Source organism: Amborella trichopoda, chromosome 3 (genome assembly GCF_054954075.1).
Source record: "Amborella trichopoda isolate Santa Cruz 75 chromosome 3, AtrichopodaSantaCruz75HAP2 v2.0, whole genome shotgun sequence".
Taxonomy (NCBI): Eukaryota; Viridiplantae; Streptophyta; class Magnoliopsida; order Amborellales; family Amborellaceae; genus Amborella; species Amborella trichopoda.
The window spans coordinates 40,552,618-40,579,085 of record NC_142338.1 but is presented as its reverse complement, the minus strand read 5'-3'; the positions used below and the strand labels follow the sequence as shown (position 1 = coordinate 40,579,085).

The 26,468-nt window shown below is 34.5% G+C and overlaps 1 protein-coding gene across 5 annotated transcripts in view; it reads left to right on the top strand.

The window, feature by feature from the left end:
* NFD5 (pentatricopeptide (PPR) repeat-containing protein) overlaps positions 1-25,810 on the top strand; it is a 35,239-nt gene extending 9,429 nt beyond the window's left edge. The window contains exons 3-4 of one of the 5 annotated variants that reach the window (XR_002281056.2): positions 6,233-7,362; positions 23,546-25,810. Coding sequence is in view for 1 of the 5 variants with exons in the window: in XM_006878504.4 (XP_006878566.2) it covers positions 6,233-7,282 (1,050 nt within the window). In the remaining 4 variants the exon portion in view is untranslated. Of the gene's footprint in view, positions 1-6,232; positions 7,420-7,693; positions 7,921-11,874; positions 12,426-23,545 lie in introns of those variants that run through there. The other 4 variants (XR_002281058.2, XR_016052515.1, XR_002281057.2 and 1 more) reach the window with 4 other exon arrangements.
* The last annotated feature ends 658 nt before the right edge of the window (positions 25,811-26,468 follow it).

Genomic DNA, 26,468 nt, shown 5'->3' with positions numbered 1-26,468 from the left:
AAGGTACAAAATAGTGATACTACAAACCAAAAGTCCATGTCTCCATGAAGATTAAAGAGTTTTGAAGTCAAGCTCAAGAAGAGTTAATAGTTAATACAATCATCCATTCATCATAGAAGTCATCTTGAGAGACAATTTTGAAGTCAATTTTTCAAATATTAAGCAGAGAAGTCATCTTGAGAGTCGTCATTTGCATCATCAATATTATCCTCGACGACCTCCACATATTCTTCTTCCTTGTCCTCTTAGTCAGCCTCCTCTTCGGACTCTGGTGCTGATGTGCGAGTGCGACTAGACCTAGCTCCCCTACTCCACTGTACTCTAGTGTTAGGTCGATCTTCTTCATTAGCCTCTGTTGCTAGCTCGACATCGAGCCATGTAAGATCCTCACCCTCAAACACACTCTCTAGTCTTGGATCCATGGTCCACTCACTTGTAGAATCACCATCAGCTTCATACAATTGAATAGGGTTGAGCTTCATGCGATTTTGATACCTCTCCCTAAGCCGCTCATCATACCGCACATAAACCAAATCATTCAATTTTTTCTGCTCCAACCTATTTTTTTTTTTTGTATGGAGCAGTGGTAGAAAATTGAAATTAGATAAATTAGATTTTATATTAAAAAATTGAAAATTGAAATTGAAATTCAAGAAATAAGGAGTTAAGGACTTACATGCTCAAATGCACTCCAATTGCGTTCTCAACCAGATGAGCTACATGTGAGATTCAACTCTCGAATAGCGAGACGTTGTAGATTTGGTGTCTCGCTTCCATATAATGCGCATCATGTAGTTGTATAATATTTTATAATTTAGATTATAATAGAGATAAAAATTAAGGGTAAATAAATAAACAATGGAACTATACATAAATCATAGATAAGTAAGGGTAGTTTTGGCCATTACCTGGATCTGTAGTGTCCCTATTTCAAGTAGCAATATCTCTCCCAAAGATTCCCAAAGGCTAACTTGAACTTAATCAATTCATAGCTCCGGATCTCATCCTGGATATCTTTGTTAGGCACCATCCTCTCAAGCACATCTAAGAACCTACCATTTATTACACGATCTGACTCAATGGATGGGTGCTTGTAGTGAAGAGATTGGTTTAGAAAGTAACCAGTTGAATGGAGGTGTCTGTGAAGCTGGGTATCCCATCTGTTATCAATAATTTCAAGTATAGCCTTGCACATAATTTCATCACCTTGTAAAACAATTTTTTTCTCTGCTCTTGCCCTAGTCATTGCGGGCTTCACATCACCATCAACCAGTCGAAGCACTCTCACTAAAGGGCAAGCCACCTCCAATGCAAGAAGTATTCGACTCCAAAAAGATGTATTCAGAATAATTTTTTCAGCCTTTCTCCCATCCTTATGCCACGAAAGTGGCTGTAAATGCTCGTTTAGGGGGTTTAATACCCCTCAAACTATTTCCCCCAATTTTTTATGGTAAAAACGACCATTTTGCCCATCCCCGAGGGGCACAATAAAAAATAACATCGCGGAACAGTATGCAGCCAGATGCGCTATGTGGCTTTGATGCGGCACATATCTGCCCACATACCTCCAAACCGCATATGCGGTCTTTCCGATGCGGTGCCCACTACATACGGCCAGATGCGGCCACATTTAAAACACTGTAAGATAATGTGGCTAGCAAAACTCCTTTTTCTTTCAATGGTTGTCAAAGTGTGTGAAAATGAACTAGCTTGATATGTTGTTGCTACACCTTGAAATTTATTATATTGATGAAACATAGAGATAGGCTGCCTTTTTTACCCCCTTATGGAAATGCAAAGAGCATTCTCAACTTACAAATATGGGATAGGAATGCTCATGATTCTCTCTCTCTCTAAATTTTTTTTTTTTTGGGGGGGGGGGAGGGGGGGTCTAGTTTATCTTATGTTATGGTCAATTCAAACCGTTGCCCACTTCCAAAAATCCTTGTGAAGCTTCTATAAATATTTATTGCAAAAATACTTTAATATACTAACTTAAAATTTAACTAGTTAAACTCGTACTTTAATAAATAAAAAAATTGTTTTAGCGAATTCTTTTTAGAAATATTCTTTAATCATATGTTATTCGTGGGCATTTGTGCACTGTATATTGGTTGTTTTTGTCGTTTAGATAATCATTATTTTATTTCTATCATTTCCAGGATATGTAATCAATGAAATGTCACCATTTGATATCTTGAGGAAATTAAAATCTTTTGATGGTAATTGTTCTCAATATTGATAATCAAGGAACACTAGTATTATCAATTTATCATTGTACGTTGTTAATGATATTTCTTTTGTTGTGTAGACAACATTAGGTAAAAGTTAATTATCAGATGCACCCTGAACCAAGATTTATAATGTGTGCATATAAGGATAGGTCCTTCCGTAAAAATCGTTGGGGAATGATGAATTCACATGTAAGAATAAAAGAGCCCCACAATATGAAGTTGTTTTTTGCGACTCTTGGATCAACATTATTATAAGGCTTGATAAGCAAACCTGAGACAGAGACGATAGCAATATGTCTTGGACATCTTTTGGAGCTAAAATGATATATTATCTGCACAGGCATCACCTAGAGATTGGGTGGGTAGAATTCTGTCCTAGTGTTGAAGAGGCTGCTCCAATATCTAGGAACCTCATATATGTCCAAGCAAAACTCAGATATTACATATCATCATCATCATCTAAGCCATATGTCAACTATTTGGGGTCGGCTACATGAATCCTGTTTCGCCATTCTGCTCATAGGTTCAGGATTCATGACAAGATTTGGCAAAGTTTTACGCTGGTTGCCCTACGTAATGCAACCCTTTACGCTGGTTGCCCTACTTAATGCAACCCTCCTCCTTTACCCGGGCTTGGGACTGACATGACCGGCTTGGGGGCAGCCAAGGCAAAGTTATGAAAAATATTATATATAATATTGTATTTTGTTTTTTGAAAAGTTACATATAATATTTTATTTTATGAAAGAATCATGTAATACTTGATAAGTGTCTGATAGGGTGTCTGGTAGGACTTTGTTCTCATTCCCAGTCTCATGAAAAACTCATAACTCCCTTTAGTTTAAGACTCAGGAGGTGTCTAAGCTTACTGAGGCAAATTCCGAGTCTTAGACCCTATTTTTTTGAAAATTTATGCACATGAAGTTTTTAGAACTTTTGGTGAGGCTTTGGAGTATTTGGTGGCTTCCATGGTGGGGCTATAACTCTCAAGTATCAACATGTCCCCAGTTTTCTTATCACTGTCTGGCATTGGGGTTGAAAGACCGGTCTCACAAATGCTATCCCATGTGACAATTGATCAAGTTTCCATTTAATGAAGTATCTTATGGATTCTTTTGGATGCATCCTTTTCTCATGTTTTTTTTCTTGACTTTCGAGTTTCCAAATTACTAGGAGAGGCTCCAAGTGCATCTAGTTGCCCCTCAGTTAATTTTCGGGTTTCTATCATCACTTCAACTTTTCTGGTTGTCTGGATACTATATGATACATATTGCTTTTTCTGGTGGATATTCTATAGATAAATATTTGATGGTTTACTTTACCATTCCTTTTGATTGTCAATGGCGTCCTTTGCTTCACATGAAAGCCAATGCTATACTGCACTTTCAAACAGGTTATATGAATGTACGATCAATATTATTTGCCAAATGGGAAACAATTGTTTCCAAGGGGGCTAAGTTATGGTAAGCATGATACCTATTGATAAAATAATGTGGCAGTGGTATAGTTGCCGCAATCATGTAGCGATGTCATGATTTTGGTTCAAGAATCCCGATTCTGCGTTTCTTGGGATGAATCACGATTCTTGGAAGATAGGAATCATGATTCCAAATTTCTCGAATCTCATTCTATATCCTTTTTTGAATCCGGATGCTTGGAAGTTGGGAGTGTAGATTCCATCTCTCAAATTTGCGATTCATAAGTGCACAAGGCCAGGATTCAACGTTTATGAGATCTTGATCTCAAACTTTGGGAATAGCGAATCCATGTTTTTTTTGGAAGGTAGAACCACAATGTCAAAATCAGGGGTTCATAGATGCACTGAATAATGTTTCGATCAACGTATTTTGACAAAGTATTATAGTAATGTTTGTTGCTGGTAAGTGTCAAATAGAATCTTCAACTTTCAACTTTAGCGTTGTGGATATAAATGGCAAGTACTTAAACCATTTCATCATCTTGGTAAGGTCCACATCACAAAGACTCATTTTTGAGTGAGAAGATGTATATCTTCCTTTCATCATCAAAAAATGCATGAAAACACATCCACCATATGGGTTTGGTTTCTAACTTTCGATAGAACCCGATCTTTGAAGAGTGTTTCAATAAAGGATTGAAGATATGGTGCTCTAAGAGCTCGACGTCCACATCTCAAAGATTGTTTGAGTCAGACAAGGTATGCAAATTGAAGAAAGCAATTTATAGTCCGAAGCAACCCCCATGTGCATGGTTCGAGAAGTTCAGTGAAATTGTCATAGCATATAGGTTTCTACGGAGCTATATGGATCATTCACTATGTGGTGGTTCACGTTGATGACATCATCATTATAAGGAGTGATTAGGAAGGAGTTAATAAGTTAAAGGGATATTTGCAGCAACATCTTCAGACAAAAGATTTGGGATAGCTTAGGTATTTTCTTGGAATTGAAATAGCCTGGTCCAAGTATGGAATCGGTTTGTCTCAAAGGAAGTACATAACAAATTTGTTGACAGAAACATGGATTTTGGGTGCTAATCCAATTGATGCACCTATAGATCCAAGTATTAAATATCAGCGAATCAATGAGAGTTGTTTGAAGATCCAGGCAGGTACAAAAGGCTTGTTGGTAGAATTAACTACGTAACAATTACTTGGCCAAACATAACTTTTGCATTGAGTGTAGTGAGTCAATGCATGCATTTTCCTAGGACACCACACTGGGAGTCAATGAGGAGAATCTTGCGATATCTTAAGGGGGTTTCAAGTCAAGGACTTATTTATAGGCAAAATTGCCATCTTAACATTGGGATTTATTTTGATGCTGATTAGGTAGGATCTCCATCGGACAGATCAAGAAACAATGTGGTTTCCAGGTGTAGTTTTGTGGCTGAATATTGTGCAAAGACACACACTACATGTCAGCTATTGTGGCTGAAAACCTTGATGCAGGAGATGGGATTCACAGTTACTGAGCCAATAAGGATGTTCCGTGACAATCAATTAGCCATCCATATAGCTGGCAACCCAGTATTTCATGGGAGAACACAACATATTGAAGCATATTGTCATTTTATTCAAGAGAAACTAGCATGTGAGCAGATAACTACTCCATTGGTGAAGTCAAAAGGATCTATTGGTTGATATATTCACCAAGGCTCTTGGTTGTAACCAGTATCAACAAATTTGTTTCAAGCTGGGCATATGTGACATTCATGCTCCAGCTAGAAGGGGGGGTGTTGATGAGTAGGTTATTTTGGTTGTGTTTTTACTGTGGATTCTAGGCATTCTCGTATTTTTTTAGAATCTTAAAGACATTAATTTATTCAATAGGATGTTACTGTAATTTGTACACATTTTATTATTATAAATAAGATAATATAGGTCCGTAGAGGTCATCTAACACTAAGGGAGACTTCTTTCAGGCACCTCTCCACATTCTTGTCTCTCCAACTTGCACCTCTCTTTTCTCTCTCCTCTCTCTCTCTCTTCTCTCACATGTTCTTCTGATCCCTCTCTTCTTTCTCTTTGTACCTATTATATCAATAGGAAGAAAATACAAGTTAGGAATACCATCAAGATCCATGAAAAGTAACGAAGAGAAAAATGAAATGAATTTTAGTCATATGATTTCCTAATATAATATTTGTCAACTGTTTATAAATGTAGTAGTGGTATTCTTGAGAACTTATAGTTGTACATATTTTGCAAAAATTCATTTTGAAGAAATTTCACCATATCATGAGCATACCATTTTCTAGAGAAAGCAAATCGGAATATTTCTACATTGCATCAGTTGTCAAACCAGGTATGAAGTTGGCATAATGGATTCTCACTAACCCAGAGGTTTTGCCTAGAAATATGTTTTATTTGTAACTTAACAGTTTGCATGAAATGAAAACCCAGTCTTGCATTCCCTAAACCTGTCTATCTCCCTTCTATTCCCTTCTGTTTTTCTTGGTTTTATTATCTCTCTCTCTCTATATATATATAATTCTTTCTATTTCTGTTTGTATAACAGGTTGCTGAACTTGTTCTAGACAAGAAATCTTTCGAGCCAAACATCCGTGACTTCTCAAAGCTCATAGATGCCCATGCTAAGGAAGACCGCATAGCTGATGCTGAAAGGATCCTTGGGAAAATGACAGAGAAAGGAATCTCGCCGGACATTTTAACATATATGACCTTGGTTCACATGTATAGCAACTCTAGTAATCTTGATCTAGCCAAGCAAGCCTTTGAAGATATTAGGGCTCGAGGCTTCCAACCCGACCAAAGGATTTACAACTCCATGATCATGGCTTACATAAAAGCGGGCCTACCCAAGTCTGGCGAGTCTTTGATGAGAGAGATGGAGGCAAGAGATATAAGACCCACAAAGCAAATCTACATGGAATTGCTCAGGGCCTTCGCTCAAGGTGGCCATGTTGATGGGGCTCAGAGAATTGTCAACACAATGCAATTTGCAGGGTTTCAGCCTGATTTAGAATCATGCTCTTTGCTTGTTGAGGCCTATGGACATGCAGGTGACCCCGAACAAGCTCGAAACAACTATGATTACATGATAAAAGCTGGCCATAAGCCTGATGATAAGTGCACAGCTAGCTTGTTAGCTGCCTACGAGAAGAAGAACTTGCTGGATAAGGCTTTAGGCTTGCTATTGCATCTAGAGAGAGAAGGGTACAAGTTGGGTACCCACACTTATGCAGTTTTGGTGGATTGGCTTGGTAGGTTGCAGCTTGTTGCGGAGGTGGAACAAGTTTTGAGTAAGATTGGGAGTAAAGAGGAGGTTCCTTTTAAGGTTCATGTGAGTCTGTGCGATATGTATGCAAGGGCTAGGGTGAGAGAGAAGGCGCTTGAAGCTTTGGGGATTGTTGAAGAGAAGAAAGAGGCTTTGAGTGGGGAAGAGTTTGAGAGGGTGATTCATGGGCTTTTGGCTGGTGGGTTTGTGCAAGAGGCTAGGAGGGTTCATGAAGGGATGCAGGGTCAGGGTTTTGTTTCATCTGATCCTTTGAAGGTGGCTCTCATGGCTGCACAGGCTATGCCTAGGCAAAAGCCAGTTGTGAGATGAGGCAAATGGTTGGGGTTTAAGAGCTTTATTTGGTGGGATTGGCTTTCACCCATTTATTCGTCTTGTTATGATGGCTTCAGGTGAGACGTTTTTTACTTCTTAAATAATAAGAAAAAAGCACGTATACTATGCGTCTACTCCCTCGGTGCAAAATACCTATCAAGTAGTATTATTTTTCTAAAAGTTTGCCAACCACATAAATGATTTTTGTTTCAAAAGGAAACAATTTAAATTTTGAGTTTTGTGATACTTAGATCTAGCTCTTCTCAAATTGGAAGGTCTCTATTAAATTTTGATGCATTTTTTCCCCTTGTATTTATAGAGTTTATTTAAGATTTTTTTTATTGATATTAGTTTATATGCTGTAAAGATTACATCTCAAAATTTGAGACTAAGAGGTATTTGTGGCAGGTATTATATCCGAGGGAGTAAATAAATAGTATACTCCCACGGGAGTAGGAAATCCTTTTGGCTTAAGAAACACTTTTGTTAGTTTTTTTATTTTTGGGTAATTGAGTGGGGAAGACATCCGGTACCCGTGTTTTCATAAAGCTCAGGAGTTTGAAAGTGTGAGGTGTGGGAATGAAAACTACGTTGACCATTACACTAAAACTATCGAATTTCGTTTCATTATCTTATAATGGGTTTGAGCGGTAACACGAAATTACTTACGCTATATGTGCATACATGTGAGTTAAACCTTTAAAACGCTATGTTGTGCCCAGAGCGTTTTTTAACCTATTCTTTATCGCTTCCTTCTCCACCTGATGGAAGATGCACTCTTCATCTTAAGATAATCATAATGACATGCACTCTCCGTCAGGTGCAGAAGGAAGCGAGAAGGGATGCTGGGATAAAAGATATGGCATTCAGCGTAGCCTTTGAAAGGTTATATATATATATATATATATATATATATATATATATATATATATATATATATATATATATATATATAAAGAAAATGATAGAATCAGCCAGTTGCTTAGATAATTATCTAAGATGGCTTAGATTCAATGTAGGTCGACCTGTCGGTCACAATCTCATTTTATATTTTAATTTTAAATTTTTTTTTTACAAATGCGTGTGTAATCTATAGAAATTGGAAAATCTAATAAAATAACAAAAAAATAAATTTGTAAAAAATAAATTGATTAAAATACCTTAGAAACTTTGTAAGGGTATTTTAGTTAATTTATATTGTGGATTATTTTTTAAAATATTTTTATTAGGTGTGCTTTGATTAGAAGAATGAATGTCTTAAAATTTTAAGTGATTTGGATTTGTAGAAAAAAAAATGAAAATATAAAATAAAGTTGTGACCGTTAGATCGGTTCAAATTGAATCTGGACCGTTGGCTTAAATAGTTATCTAACTTTGGCATATGTAAATTGTTAGCACTCATTGTAGGATAATGGAACAACTTTTTTCAAAAAACATGTATATAGTCATATAATATAGCCATTATATGACTTTAAAATTGAGACACTCATCTTAATAATCAATTCTAAAATGAATAAATCAAATTTATTCTATTAAAAAGGTCAAAGTGAGTTATTTTTCAATAAAGAATCCAGGCCATTTGGTAGAAATTGAGATCTATACATTTGAGAACTCAATGAACTATTTCTTTTTCAAAATAGTTCAAGTAGTGATGATAAGACTATCTACAAAAGTTAGAATAAAGAAAAAATAACCTAGAATCAAATCTAGGGCCCATATTGCGTTAAAAGATAATCTTTAAAGGTGCGTTTTCAAAATTTTGATCTTTTAAAATTGTTCATCCAAATGGGAAAAAATATTTGTTTACAAATTTAGGTATGGGTCAAACAAATTTGAAGGAAAAAGTTCATATAAGGTGTCAACTTTGGTAAGGTGCTCCTAAAAAACCACCAGAGAATGTTGTTCCGATGTTGAAAAATCCTCAAATCGATCTTCTTGTCTTAAAACTAGTTTATCATCAAATACATTATCTGGAGTGTCCATTTTTAAATGTGTATAGATATGTTTGATCATCATTATTTTTAGAATTTTAAATTTCATAATGGGGGGAAACAATATAATTTCATAGCATGGCAAGGCTTTGCGGCATCTGAACAGCATTTTCGATACAGTTTTGAAATGCACCTTATATCAATAGTATAAGGTTGACATCTTATACATTCCTCCTACATCTTTTAATACGTTCCATTATATTACTATTAGATATGTGTGTGCATATGTATATATGTGTATGAAGTAACTTTTACATGTCCGAATCAATAGTATACGTCTAATGGCTCAAATTGAATCAAGGTCGAGTTGGTGGCTACGATTTTATTTTTTATTTAAATTTTAATTTTTTTTTAAATCTAAATTATTTGAACTTTTTAACGTTCACTCTTCACATTGAGGTGCACCTAATTAAAATATAAAAAAATAATTCATAAAATATAAATTAACCAAAATATCCTTATAATTTAGGTCGTTTTGGTGGCCACGATTTTAATTTGTATTTAAATTTTAATTTATTTCAAATCTAAATTATTTGAATTTTTTAACGTTTACTCTTCTCATTGAGGTGTATTTAATAAAATATAAAAAAATAATTCATAAAATATAAATTAATCAAAATATCTTTATAATTTTGTGCGGTATTTTGATCATTTATTTTTTTCAAATTATTTTTATTAGATGGGTTTATTTTTCATGACTAGACGCTCAAAAATGAAAATGATTGAGATTTGTAAAAAAAAATAAAGTTAAAAAATGAAATACAACCAGGGCCATCCAATCGGCTTAAATTCAATCTCGGCCATTAGGCGTACTATTGCATGAGCCCTTAGGCTGACAAAATAATTTCCTACATACATATGGGATTGTATACAACAAGACCATTTATCTATAAAGAGGTCACAATTACTTATAACCATCCGATGTGAATCTGATAGCTTGGATGTGTAATAAAGTTCAAAAAAATTTGTTTTGAACTTTGGGCTTAGTTAGTAGAATAAATGCAACCGCCCAATTTCATATATAGTAGTCAACATTAATTGTGACCACCCTTGTATCAAAGGTAAATGAAATGGTCTCAATGTATTCCTTTCTTTTATATATATATATATATATATATATATATATATGTGGATTGTATACTATGAGACCATTTATTTTTTGTACAAGAATGTCACAATTTTTCTTGGCCATTGGATGTGAAATTTAACATATTAAAATATATCATAGCTTTGGCAAAACTTTGTTTTGGACATTGTGCTCAAGTAGTGATACATCACCACCTATTTGATTTTTCATTATATACACTTCCACACACACATGCATATATATATATATATGGAAGCATCTACAAAACATCTATAAGTGAAGTTCTATAGCATTTCATCTGCATCTTATCACCATCCAAAGTTTATCACAGTCACAGTTGTCCAGTAGTATTTGAATTTTTATAATTATTGTATTAATAAGATTTGTCTAACATTTTGGGTGTGTACATATGACCAAGTTTACACCAAAATAAAATATTAAAAAAAATAGTCATAAAATAAAATGATGAAATTCCCCAGAAACTTTATAGGGATATTTTACGTAATTTTTATCATTCAAATTATTTGTTTTATATTTTATTCAAGTGCATCTCACTAAGTCGCACACACCTACAAAATTTCATATCATTATGATTTGTAAAAAAAAATATTAAAATTCAAACACTATCAGACATTTGTGACCGGGTGATAAACTTTAAATGGTGATAAAGCTATAGGTGAAGTACTGTATAACTTCACCTGCAGGCATTTTGTATTATTTTCCTATATATATATATATTTTGGCGAAGGAATCCCTTTGATATCTAATTGAGCTAGTTTAGATATTAATTGATCCATAAGTGTTTTATTATCTTCTCCTAAATGAAATTTGGTTTTATTAAGTTCAGGAAGAGGTTTGAATAGAACCGCTTTAAGAATAGGAGGAGTTGCTACCTTCGGTTGAGGGGTAACTAATCTTTCTATTCGTTCAGCTTGTTTGCCTAATGATTGCATATATAGGTTGATATAATTATTTTGTTCTACAATATGAGGAATTAATTCATGTTTCTTTTCCATGTCCTTGGGTACAACTTTATATGGTGTTGCAATAATGTCATATAGGGATTGTGGTTGTTCACCTTTCATAGGTGGACTTTTGATTCCCATTAGTATAATACTTTTTTTAGGTGGATGTGTACTAGTCGTGTTAGTTCCATCTACACTGATATAAGTTTTTTCTTCAATTGTTTGAATAGTATTTGAATTGAGGGATTTGAATGTTATATTGAGCACAAATTTCTTGTAACCAAATAAAGAATCCTTTTGTTTCTCTTTCTTTTTTCAGAAATTTATTATATTTTTTATGAAATAATTCTACCAATCTAAGTTGAAATGTTTTTAAATACCATTCTCTTATGTTCTTGTTTTTTGGGGCATCATAGTCTTGTTTTATATAGTCAATATCTACTTTTTTCTGTTTTCTTTGTAATTTATATGCCAGATATTCTTCTATAGTTATATCTATACTTTCTTCGACTTGTAATGTGAGTATTTGGAATTCTGCTATATCAGGTTCAGATGTATAAGTGGGTATTACTACATGATCAGCTGTACGTTTTATTCTTTGTAGTTGTAAGTCTGAAGATGTGGTAGGCATTGATGGAGGAGGAAGGATTATAACTTCTGGGGTTGTATGACAATATTTTCTTGCAGGGACTAATGGTTTTTTAATTCTTTTCCTATTTAGTTCGAAATCATCTTGTGATTTATTATTTTGAAATTTTATTTCCATATTTCCATCTTGATGTTCTATTAGTTGTCTAGGAATATTATTTCTAGGTATTTCTCTTGGTTGGTTTTCATTTTGGATAGACCATGTTTGTGGTAGAATAATATCTGACCAAGTAATAGTTTTTGGAATAATAGTATTAGATTTTTTTATATTTGTTTGAAATAGAACTGTTTGTATCATAATATTTGGACAAAGGGTATTCATTACTTTATAATATATTCGATATATAATAGCTAGATTTTGTGAGCCAGGGGTCATACTAAATCCATGCGTTTTAAGATTTATTGTTAATATATCTAATATATTAGGGTCGGTTAATAAAACAGAAAAATTTGAAAAATAATTTAAATAAATGGGTCCACTACGGAGGTTGGATTCAACCATGCCTAATAGAATAAAGGAGAAGATAGAACCTGGGTCTAAATGGAGTAAGAATTAAGACAAAGACCTGGAAAGCATGGGCTGTAAGGTCGGAACAGCAACTGTGATGTCAGTAGATGGAGCGTAAAGTGAGATATCAGAGAGATAGCTGAGAGCAGAGAGCGAGAGCTGAGAACTTAGACAGAAAAGAGTGAGAGAGAGCTTAGAGCTTGAAAACTCAAAATAAGAGAGCAGGGAGAGAGCGAACAGCTTAGAGAGAGAGAGGCTCCAAGTGACCTTATGGTTTTGAAGGCAGGAGGCTATATTTATAGCCGAAGGGAGGAGAAATCTTCGCGACGAAGGTTAGTCCTGAGTGGACATAAAGTGGAGGGACAAGACTTAAAGAAGGAAGAAAGGACATAAAGTAAAGTGATAAGACCCAAAAGGGAAAAGACAAAATTAAAAAGGAAAAGGAATCTTCTTTTGGTCGGGGATGAGGACAAAAAGGGCATTTAGGAATAGTATTCTTTTGTCGTCACAGGTCGGTGGTGTTGTCGTTTTCCTGTGGCTATAGTAGATCTTGTCGGCTTTTGTCTTCTTATGCGTCGGTGAGGATAGTTACAGCATTTGGGAATAGTAACTCTGTTGCCTTTTATTTTGGTAGCTTTGTCGGTGGTACAATATCTTTTTGTCTTATGTGAGTAGTCTTATCAGGGTCTTTGGTTTTGGCAGTAACGGGTCAAGGTCTTTGGCTGCATTCTTCTAGATTATCCTCTTCTTCTTTTTCGGGATCAGTTTCTTCAAGTGGGAAATATTTATTGGTACGGGCTGGTGATGATTGGACAGTCTCTTTTGATGAGATTGGCTTTCTTCCGGCTTTTGCAAAAATGTCTTTCATTTGTTGTTCAAGAATTTCTTTGGTGGCATCCGGGTTTGCTTGCAGCATGTTCTTCAAATATGTGGGTAAATCAAAAGAAGTATTGGCAGTATTATATCCTGTTGGATTGAGATTGTATATATGTATTTGTGGAGGAATTCTTTTTGGCACTATGGTTGTCGGATCCATATTGAAGATATCCCACCATTTGACTGAAATAATTTTTCCATGACGTGGAATATAAGTATGGTCGGCTGTATTATTGACAGAGATTGAATATTCCCATTTCATAATCTATAGGAGTTGGTATAGTGCAACAAAGTAAAGGTGAGGGTCTGTATTGATATCAATATTATTGAAAAGAGCAAACTGTTCCTACGCTTTTTGAAAAGCAGGAGGCAAAATCGTAGTAGTTGATCCCCATACTAAAAACCAATTTTTAAACCAACTGGAGAATCTTTCGAAAATTGGTAACCTAAATTGAATATACCAGCTATGAGAATTATTTGGATTTTGATAGTAAAATACTTTATGCCAGGCTTCTATGTACTCGGCTTATTTATAATATTTGTATGAAAAATCAGTATTGTTTAATTTTTTGCCTTGAGTGGGATTGCAACCCCACTCGTCATATGAAAGCAACTTCTTGATTTCCATTTTGGAGTATGCAATTACTCTTGTATTTTGTTGGTAGTAATGGACAACAGAGATGAACCCTGTTTCTATAAGAATGGCCTCATAATATTTACGAGTTTTTACTCCATTCGTAGGATTCAAATGGCTTATGAGGTATAAAGGAGCAAGTTTGCTTGGTTCCATATTTGTATGATGGTCATCTATGGTAATGTCCATGAGATATGCTCTTTCAATGAAAGCAGATCGAGGAGTATTAGGCCTTTGGGTCGGCCTTGCTTGAGCAGTAGTATAGGCTGGAGTGGATGTATTAGCTTCTGGATAAGTTATTTGATGAATGGGTGAAATGGAAGGTGAATGGATAGCCAAAGGCGGATCTTCACCTTCAAACGGTATTATTTCCCGAGGGCGTTTCTCATTGCGGGAAGAATTGCTACGAGAGCCCATAAGAGTTGGTGGATTTGACAAAGTATTATGTTTATTAGCTACAAAGAGCTGTAGTGCAAGTGATAATGGTGTTTCTTCGCCGTTAGCGTCAGTATGGCCCCCTGCAAAAATTCACGGGTGAGAAAATCAGGAAGGGAATTGGCAAAACCATGAAGGTGTTCAATAGTAAAATCAAAGGCAGAAAGAATGGCTTGCCAGCGAGCAAATATTTGTTTAGAAACAAGGTTTTGAACATCTTTTTGCAGAATGTCCTTAGCAGCCTTGCAATCTGTACGGATGAGAAAATGTTGATTTAAACTATCACTTTGAAATTTTGTAACACAATGGACAATAACAAGGAATTCTTTTTTTACTGTGGAATAATTTTGTTGGGTTGGATTCCAAGCTTTAGAAGTATACTTGAGGAGTTGTTCATGACTATCCACTCGTTGTTTTAGGATTCCTCCTAAACCCAACTCTGAAGCATCACATTCAATAATTTTGAAAGCAGTAGGATGAGGAAGAGAAAGACAAAGGAGAGTTTTTTACTTTCTTTTTAATTAATTGAACTGCTTTAGTATGAATATCTGTCCATGGTGGTGGATTCTTTTTTAATCTATCATATAGAGGTTTAGCATTTATGGCAAGATCTTGATAAAAATCTATAACACAATTAAGACAGCCTAAGAACCTTTGGATTTTTTTTTTCTAAAATTTGATCAGGAAATTTATCAGCAAATTGTATTGATCTGTCTATAGGAATACTAGTGCCATGATGGATATTATGTCTTAAGAATCTAATAGTTGTTTTGAATAAAGTGGTTGTGGTACTATTAGATTCTTACGACATAATATCCATCATGGTACTATTATTCCTATAGACAGATCAATACAATTTGCTGATAAATTTCTTGATAAATTTTTAGACAAAAAAGAATTCTAAAGGTTCTTAGGATGTCTTAATTATGTTATAGATTTTTATCAAGATCTTGCCATAGATGCTAAACCTCTACATGATAGATTAAAAAAGAATCCACCACCATGGACAGATATTCATACTAAAGCAGTTCAACTAATTAAAAAGAAAGTCAAATCACTCCTTCGTCTTTCTGTTCCTCATCCTATTGCTCTCAAAATTATTGAATGTGATGCTTCAGAGTTGGGTTTAGGAGGAATCCTAAAACAACGAGTGGATGGTCATGAACAACTCCTCAGGTATACTTCAAAGGCCTGGAATCCCACCCAATAAAATTATTCCACAGTAAAAGAGGAATTACTTGCTATTGTCCATTGTGTTACAAAAGTTCAAAGTGATATTTTGAATCAACATTTTCTCATCCGTACTGATTACAAGGCTGCTAAGGACATTCTGCAAAAAGATGTTCAAAACCTTGTTTCTAAACAAATATTTGCTCGCTGGCAAGCCATTCTTTCTGCCTTTGATTTTACTATTGAACACCTTCACGGTTCTGTCAATTCCCTTCTTGATTTTCTCACCCGTGAATTTTTGCAAGGGGGCCACACCGACACCAATGACGAAGAAACACCATTATCACTTGCACTACAGCTCTTTGCAGCTAATAAACATAATACTTTGTCCAATCCACCTACTCTTATGGGCTCTCGTAGCAATTCTTCCCGCAATGAGAAACACCTTCTGGAAATAATACCGTTTGAAGGTAAAAATCCGCCTTTGGCTAACCATTCACCTTCCATTTCACCCATTCATCAAATAACTTATCCAGAAGCTCATACATCTACTCCAGCCTATACTCATGTTCAAGCAAGGCCGACCCAAATGCCTAATACTCATCGATCTGCTTTCATTGAAAGAGCATATCTCATGGACATTACCATAGAGGACCATCATACAAATATGGACCCAATCAAACTTGCTTCTTTATACCTCATAAACCATTTGAATCCTACCAATGGCATAAAAGCTCGTGAATACTATGAGACCATTCTTATAGAAACATGGTCCATCTCTGTTGTCCATTACTACCAACATAATACAAGAGTAATTGCATACGCCAAAATGCAAATCAAGAAGTAGCTTTCATATGAGGAGTAGGGTTGCAATCCCACTTAAGGCAAAAAATTAAACAATACTGATTTTTCATACAAATATTATAAATATGCCGAGTACATAGAAGCTTGGAATAAAGTATTTTACTATCGAAATCCAAATAATTCTCATAGCTGGTATATTCAATTTAGGTTACCAATTTTCGAAAGATTCCCCAGTTGGTTTAAAAATTGGTTTTTAGTTTGAAGATCAACTACTACGATTTTGCCTCCTGCTTTTTAAAAAGAGCAGGAACAATTTGCTCTCTTCAATAGTATTGATATCAATACAGACCCTCACCTTTACTTTGTTGCACTATGCCAACTTCCATGGATTATGAAATGGGAACATTCAATTTCTGTCAATAATATAGCCGACCATACTTATATTCCACGTCTTGGAAAACTATTTCAGTCAAATGGTGGGATATCTTCAATATGGATCCCACAACCATAGTGCCAAAAAGAATTCCTCCACAAAATCTTAGATACAATCCCAATCCAACAGGATATAATACTGTCAATACTTCTTTTGATTTTCCCACATACTTGAGAAACATGCTGCAAGCAAACCCGGATGCTACCAAAGAAATTCTTGAACAACAAATGAAAGAGATTTTTGCAGAAGCCGGAAGAAAGCCAGTCTCATCAGAAGAGACCGTCCAATCATCACCAGCCCATACCAATAAATATTTCCCTCTTGAAGAAACTGATCTCGAAAAAGAAGAAGACGATGATCCAGAAAAATGTAGCCAAAGACCTTGACCCGTTACTGTCAAAACCAAAGACCCTGATAAGACTACTCACATAAGACAAAAAGATACTGTACCACCGACAAAGCTACCAAGATAAAAAACAAGAAAGTTACTATTCCCAGATGTAACTATCGTCACCGACGCATAAGAAGACAAAAGCCGACAAGATCTACTGTAAGTCACAGGAAAACGACAACACCACCGACATGTGACGACAAAGGAATACTATTCCCAGATGCCCTTTTTGTCCTCATCCTCGACCAAAAGAAGATTCCTTTTCCTTTTTAATTTTGTCTTTTCCCTTTTGGGTCTTATCGCTTTACTTTATGTCCTTTCTTCCTTCTTTAAGTCTTGTCCCTCCACTTTACGTCCATTCAAGACGTACTCTCGTCACGAAGATTTCTCCTCCCTTCGGCTATAAATATAGTCTCCTGCCTTCAAAACCATAAGGTCACTCGGAGCCTCTCTTCTCTCTACGCTCTTCGCTCTCTCCCTGCTCTCTTATTTTGAGTTTTCAAGCTCTAAGCTCTCTCTTTCTTTTCTGTCTAAGTTCTCAGCTCTCTCTCTCTTTGCTCTCTGCTATCTCTCTGATATCTCACTTTACGCTCCATCTACTGACATCACAGTTGCTGTTCCGACCTTACAGCTCATGTTTTCCATGTCTTTTTCTTAATTCTTACTCCATTGAAACCCAGGTTCTATCTTCTCCTTTATTCTATTTCCAATATGTGCGATTGTAATATATCTTCACTTCCGCACTGGAAACTCTTTTCCAGTTATTGCATTTGCACTTTGTAAGTGTGTTTTTGTATGCTTTTACTTTCATCATATCTGTATAAACGTTGTTTACATTTGCCCAGTGTCTGTTGTAACTATACAGTCTGTGTCTGTTGTATCTATACAGTCTGAATGATTAATGCAATTATAATTGTTTGATTATTATGCAATTTGAACTTGTATTTAGCATAAAAATAGGAAATAACAACCACACACAGTGGTTAGTAATAGATATATCTGTCATCCCATTTATCCGTATACTTCTTTTCGATTTAAAGTATTATCGTATCTTACAAGAAATAGTAAAGTACAATAGTCTTTTATTCACAAACCTACTCTAAAATAGCATTTAAAGAATCCACTGTAGATCTTGGCCCCCACTTGGTATCAGAGCCAAACAGTGAAACTGTTTAAGAGTTTAAGAGTCAAAGTTACAGTATTACTGTAGAAACCTAACTAAATTTACATTTAAGAAAGTTGGTCCGAGAGTTAAGGCAAGAGACGAAAGAAGTTTAGGCAAAGTACCCGCCAAGGCCAGGAAGAGCCGCTTAGGAGAACACGCGGGACCCTTGGTCGTCCAGATTGTCAATATCTGCAACCTACAGGTGGCAAATTTAATTAGGAATCTTAAAGGTAACACAGTAACCAAACCTCAAACCTTAAGAGGTAAGAATAAGGAAGAGATAGTCATAAATGATATTGAACATAGTACCTATCAACGATATTTATCAAAAAGGAACATTTAAATTTAAACTTGGATATGCTATTAAAACAGTTGAGGAAAGCTTATCAGTGACACAAAACCAGGAAGACTTCCAACTGTTATCAAGAAAAATAATTGAAAAACATAAAGAAAATAATTATAAGTATTTACACATTGGATTAATACAAATAGCCATAAAACCTTTGACACGTCTAGGGTTAAACAACTCAGTGCTCGTATGCCACCTGAAAAACGTATTATACTAAAAGGAATAAAAAGTCCATCTGTGAAAGGTGAACAACTACAATTCTTATATGATATTATTGCAACACTTTATAAAGTTATACCCAAGGACATGGGAAAGAAACATGAATTAATTCCTCATATTGTAGAACAAAATAATTATACCAACCTATATATGCAATCATTAGGCAAACAAGCTGAACGAATAGAAAGATTAGTTACCCCTCAACGGAAGGTAGTAACTCCTATTCCTAAAGCGGTTTTATTCAAACCTCCTAAAACCAAATTTCATTTAGGAGAAGATAATAAAACACTTATGGATCAATTAATATCTAAACTAGCTCAATTAGGTATCAAAGGGATTCCTTCGCCGAAATTAAGTATTCTTACACCAATACCTAGTATTTAGCTACCTTTACCTAATATTCCTGAATCATCTGATAAAGGCAAAATGAAAATTCCTGAATATGAGACTTTAATGCTCCAAGAAGAGGAACCAATTATAAAAGATACTTTACAAAACCAAGAATCTGCTTTTATGGATACTTCACCCACTGATCTAAATAGGATAGCATATGGTAAAACATGGAAACCAATCACAGCTTTACCATATTATAAGAGACTTACACCTGTTAACGTACAACTGGAAGAAGATGCTATACAACAGGTTGTTTCTTATTCGGGAAGATCAATTGTCAACTGAACAATAGATGATTTATCAGATCTAAAAATATTAGATGTCATGAGACATATGACAATGTTTGCCTCAGCAAATAAAATGGCTAGCAATCCTGATCAAGAGGTTGGCAAAGCAATAGTAAATGGATTTACTGGATGGTTAAGATGATGGTGAGATTTTTATGTTGATGATGAAACAAAGAATAGAATCCTCACCAATACAAGATAATGGACCGTCAGAAATGAACAAAATCAAGAAATATTCTATACTGAAAGTGATGCAGTAAACACTTTAATTTATACTATTACCTTACACTTCGTAGGCAGTACAACTTTGTTAGCAGCAAGATCAGAAGATTTGCTGTCAAACTTAAGATGCCCTACTCTATCCCATTATAAATGGTATAAGGATGTATTTTTCTCAAGATTATTATTACGAGAAGATTGCCAGTTAGACCATTGGAAAGAAAAATTCATTGCTGGTCTACCTTACCTATTTGTAGAAAAAGTCAAAGACAGACTTAGGAAAAAACATAATGGTGTTATCATATATTCCGCATATACACTTGGAGAATTATCAGCAGAAATATGTGCTGAAGGATTAGCTTTATGCACTGATCTAAAACTCAAAAGACAACTTGATAGACAACAAATTACCAAGCGCAAAGAACTTGGTGATTTCTGTGAACAATTTGGTTATCATATAGATAGAAAAAATAAACTTGAAAAATTATATAAGAAAAAGAAAAAATATAAGAAAGAAAAATATAAGACGAATAAGAAATATAAAAAGTCTAAACAAAAATTTATAAAAAAAATTTCTCCAAATACTAAAAATAAAAAGAAATTACCAGTATGTTATAAATGTGGAAAACTTGGTCACTGTTTGGCTCTGATACCAAGTGGGGCTAAGATATGCTGAAAAGGAACGAGGAGTTCCAAGATTGGTAATTAATTATAAGCCACTCAATAAAGTACTACAATGGATAAGATATCCAATTCTTAATAAAAAGATTTATTAGATCGAGTAGCACATGCTCGTATATTTTCCAAATTTGATAAGAAGTCAGGATACTAGCAAATTCAAATCCAAGAAAAAGATAAATATAAAATAGCATTCAATGTTCCATTTGGTCAATATGAATGGAATTTAATGCCGTTTGGATTGAAAAATGCTCCATCTGAATTCCAGAAAATAAGACGAATAAGAAATATAAAAAGTCTAAACAAAAATTTATAAAAAAGATTTTTTCAAATACTAAAAATAAAAAGAAATTACCAGTATGTTATAAATGTGGAAAACTTGGTCACTACAAATACCAATGTAAATTAAAAAAGAAAATAGATGTATTACAATTAGATGAGTCAATAAAATCAAAATTATATAATATTATGAATTATGATACATCTTCCTCAAATACAGATTCTAATAACTCGCTCATAGGAAATATTCAAGATGAAAATTTCATATGGACAAAGTCATCAGATTCTTCTACTGAGACAGAATCTTCTCATCCAATAGAAGAATCTACTTGTACTTGTCCTATCCCCTCACATAATCTTCATACTCCAACACCAGAAGATAATTTGATTTTGGATCTTATAGAAAAAATCACCGCTCAAGATGAAAAAAGATCTGTGATTACCAAATTTATAAATTTAGCTAAAACAAAAGTAAAAATACCTCCTATCAATAAAACACCTGATGAATATAATTTTGCCTCTATTATGAAAAGAGTTAGTGAAGCACACCTAATTAAGCAAAAAGAACCTTCTATCTCAAACCTAAAACAAGAGATAAATGAAGTAAAGAAAGAAGTTTATTAGCTTAAAAATAGAATTAAAATTCTAGAATTACAAAATTTATCTAATCACAATTCTGATACTGATGAAGTAGAATTTAATCATCTAGTAACCACATATAGTCCTGCTCCACCCGAAGATATTTTAGAAACCTCAAAAAATAAACCACTCCTAATAACTGAACAGTCTCCTTCTGTTAACCTTTTGGATAAAATCATAATACAAAAATGGTTTGTTCAAGTCACCATCATAGTCGCAGAAGACTATAGGTTTCAAACATCAACCTTAATCGATTCAGGTGCTGATTTAAAAGTATCAATGAAGGATTAGTACCAACAAAATATTTTGACAAAACAACTCGAATCCTAAATACTGCAGATGGCAGTAGACTGTTTATAAACTATAAAATATCTAATGCCTCAGCCTGCAATAATCACCAATGTATCCAAACACCATTTATCATGGTCAACGGACTCAGTCAAGCAATAATCCTTGGAGTCCCATTCTTTACATTATTATATCCATTATCTATAGATCTTACAGGAATCAAGTCAAACTATCAAGAGGTACCCATACACTTTGAATTCATTCATAAACCAAAACTCAAAGAAATAAATAGTGTGAAAAGTCAATTACAAAACAAAGAAAAATTTCTATGTACTTTAAAACAAGAAATTAGATATAAACATGTTGAAGAACAATTACAAAATCCATTGATACGACAAAAGATTCAACAACTCCAACAACAGATAGAAACCTCTATCTGCAGTGAACATCCCAATGCTTTATGGAATAGGAAAAAACATAATATTAGCCTTCCATATGAACCCGGATTTGATGAAAAACACATTCCTACGAAAGCAAGACCAATACAAATGAATACTACTCTACTAGAAATGTGTAGAAAAGAAATTGCTGAACTCCAAACAAAAAAACTGATTAGACCAAGCTCATCACCATGGAGTTGTGCAGCTTTCTATGTCAATAAAAATGCTGAAAAGAAACGAGGAGTTCCAAGATTGGTAATTAATTATAAGCCACTCATTAAAGTACTACAATGGATAAGATATCCAATTCTTAATAAAAAAGATTTATTAGATCGAGTAGCACATGCTTGTATATTTTCCAAATTTGATATGAAGTCAGGATACTGGCAAATTCAAATCCAAGAAAAAGATAAATATAAAACAGCATTCAATGTTCCATTTGGTCAATATGAATGGAATGTAATGACGTTTGGATTGAAAAATGCTCCATCCGAATTCCAGAAAATAATGAATGATGTATTCAATGCTTATTATCAATTTATGATAGTCTATATTGATGATGTTATGATCTTTTCTGAATCCATAGATAAACACATAAAATATACTAATACGTTTATCCATGCAGTCTAACATGCGGGATTAGTTGTATCTGCAAGAAAAATTACTTTATTACATACAACTATTAGATTCTTAAGATATAATATCCATCATGGTACTATTAATCCTATAGACAGATCAATACAATTTGCGGATAAATTTCCTGATAAAATTTTAGACAAAAAAGAAGTCCAAAGGTTCTTAGGATGTCTTAATTATGTTATAGATTTTTATCAAGATCTTGCCATAGATGCTAAACCTCTACATGATAGATTAAAAAAGAATTCACCACCATGGACAGATATTCATACTAAAGCAGTTCAACTAATTAAAAAGAAAGTCAAAACTCTCCCTTGTCTTTCTCTTCCTCATCCTACTGCTTTCAAAATTATTGAATGTGATGCTTCAGAGTTGGGTTTAAGAGGAATCCTAAAACAACGAGTGGATGGTCATGAACAATTCCTCAGATATACTTCTAAGGCTTGGAATCCAACCCAACAAAATTATTCTACAGTAAAAAAGGAATTACTTGCTATTGTCCATTATGTTACAAAATTTCAAAGTGATATTTTAAATCAACATTTTCTCATCCGTACTGATTGCAAGGCTGCTAAGGACATTCTGCAAAAAGATGTTCAAAACCTTGTTTCTAAACAAATATTTGCTCGCTGACAAGCCATTCTTTCTGCCTTTGATTTTACTATTGAACACCTTCACGGTTCTGCCAATTCCCTTCCTGATTTTCTCACCCGTGAATTTTTGCAGGAGGGGCCACACTAACGCCAACGACGAAGAAACACCATTATCACTTGCACTACAGCTTTTTGCAGCTAATAAACATAATACTTTGTCCAATCCACCTACTCTTATGGGCTCTCGTAGCAATTCTTCCCGCAATGAGAAACGCCCTCTGGAAATAATACCGTTTGAAGGTAAAAATCCGCCTTTCGCTACCCATTCACCTTTCATTTCACCCATTCATCAAATAACTTATCCAGAAGCTCATACATCTACTCCAGCCTATACTCCTGTTCAAGCAAGGCCGACCCAAAGGCCTAATCTGCTTTCATTGAAAGAGCATATCTCATAGACATTACCATAGAGGACCATCATACAAATATGGGCCCAATCAAACTTGCTTCTTTATACTTCATAAACCATTTGAATCCTACCAATGGCATAAAAGCCCGTGAATACTATGAGGCCATTCTTATGGAAACAGGGTCCATCTCTGTTGTCCATTACTACCAACAAAATACAAGAGTAATTGCATACTCCAAAATACAAATCAAGAAGTTGCTTTCATATGAGGAGTGGGGTTGCAATCCCACTCAAGGCAAAAAATTAAACAATACTGATTTTTCATACAAATATTATAAATATGCCGAGTACATAGAAGCCTGGCATAAAGTATTTTATTATCAAAATCCAAATAATTCTCATAGCTGGTATATTCAATATAGGTTATCAATTTTCGAAAGATTCTCCAGTTGGTTTAAAAATTAGTTTTTAGTATAGGGATCAACTGCTACGATTTTGCCTCCTGCTTTTCAAAAAGCGCAAGAATAGTTTGCTCTCTTCAATAATATTGATATCAATACAGACCCTCACCTTGACTTTGTTGCACTATACCAACTCCTATGGATTATGAAATGGGAATATTCAATCTCTGTCAATAATACAGCCGACCATACTTATATTCCACGTCTTGAAAAAACTATTTCAGTCAAATGGTGGGATATCTTCAATATGGATCCCACAACCATAGTGCCAAAAAGAATTCCTCCACAAAAACCTATATACAATCCCAATCCAATAGAATATAATACTGTCAATACTTCTTTTGATTTTCCCACATATTTGAGGAACATGCTGCAAGCAAACTCGAATGCCACCAAAGAAATTCTTGAACAACAAATGAAAGAGATTTTTGCAGAAGCCGGAAGAAAGCCAATCTTATCAGAAGAGACCGTCCAATCATCACCAGCCCGTACCAATAAATATTTTTCACTTGAAGAAACTGATCTCGAAGAAGAAGAAGATGATGATCCAGAAGAATGCAGCCAAAGACCTTGACCCGTTACTGCCAAAACCAAAGACCTTGATAAGACTACTCACATATGACAAAAAGATATTGTACCACCGACAAAGCTACCAAGATAAAAGACAACAGAGTTACTATTCTCAGATGCTGTAACTATCCTCACCGACGCATAAGAAGACAAAAGTCGACAAGATCTATTGTAGCCACAGGAAAACGACAACACCACCGACATGTAACGACAAAGGAATACTATTCCCAGATGCCTTTTTTGTCCTCATCCCCGACCAAAAGAAGATTCCTTTTCCTTTTTAATTTTGTCTTTTCGCTTTTGGGTCTTATCACTTTACTTTATGTCCTTTCTTCCTTCTTTAAGTCTTGTCCCTCCACTTTACGTTCGCTCAAGACTTACCTTCGTCGCGAAGATTTCTCCTCCCTTCGGCTATAAATATAGCTTCCTGCCTTCAAAACCATAAGGTCACTCGGAGCCTCTCTTCTCTCTAAGCTCTTCGCTCTCTCCCTGCTCTCTTATTCTGAGTTTTCAAGCTCTAAGCTCTCTCTCACTCTTTTCTGTCTAAGTTCTCAGCTCTCTGTCTCTATTCTCAACTATCTCTCTGATATCTCACTTTACGCTCCATCTACTGACATCACAGTTGCTGTTCCGACCTTACAGCTCATGCTTTTCAGGTCTCTTTCTTAATTCTTACTCCATTTAGACCCAGGTTCTATCTTCTCCTTTCTTCTATTTCTAATATGTGCGATTGTAATATATCTTCACTTCCGTCATATTGCCCTCAGCACTGGAAACTCTTTTCCAGTTATTGTATTTGCACTTTGTAAGTGTGTTTTTGTATGCTTTTACTTTCATCATGTCTGTATAAACGTTGTTTACTTTTGCCTAGTGTCTGTTGTAACTATACAGTCTGTGTCTGTTGTATCTATACAGTCTGAATGATTAATGCAATTGTAATAGTTTGACTATTATGCAATTTAAACTTGTGTTTAGCATAAAAATAGGAAACTACAACCACACACAGTGGTTAGTAATAGATATATCTGTCATCCCATTTATCTGCATACTTCTTTTCGGTTTAAACTATTATCGTATCTTACAAGAAATAGTAAAGTACAATAGTCTCTTATTCACATACCTACTCTAAAATAGCATTTAAAGAGTTCACTGTAGATCCTGGCCTATATATATATATATATATATATATATATGAAAAGTTGAGATTAGCCCACTAGCTCATATGAATATATGAGCCCAACATCCCAGATTGAATTTGGGCCGATCTGATGATTACGAATGTCTGATAGTGTTTGAATTTTTGTTTTTTTATTTCTACAAATCCAAATCACTTGAAATTCGTGTATTCATAAAAAATAAGTGAATGTTCGAAAAATATCAAAAAAGTATTTTACATGAAATAAATTAACAAAAATACCCCCAAAAAGTTTTGGGAGGTATTTTGATCATTTTATTTCTCACGAATAATTTTTTTGTATTTTTATTAGGTGCGCCTTGATGAGAAGAACACACCTAAAATTTCAAATGATTTGGATGTGTAAAAAAAAACAAAAAATTCAAACACTACCGAACATCTTTGATCGTCGAGATCGGCTCAAATTCAATCTAGGCCGTTG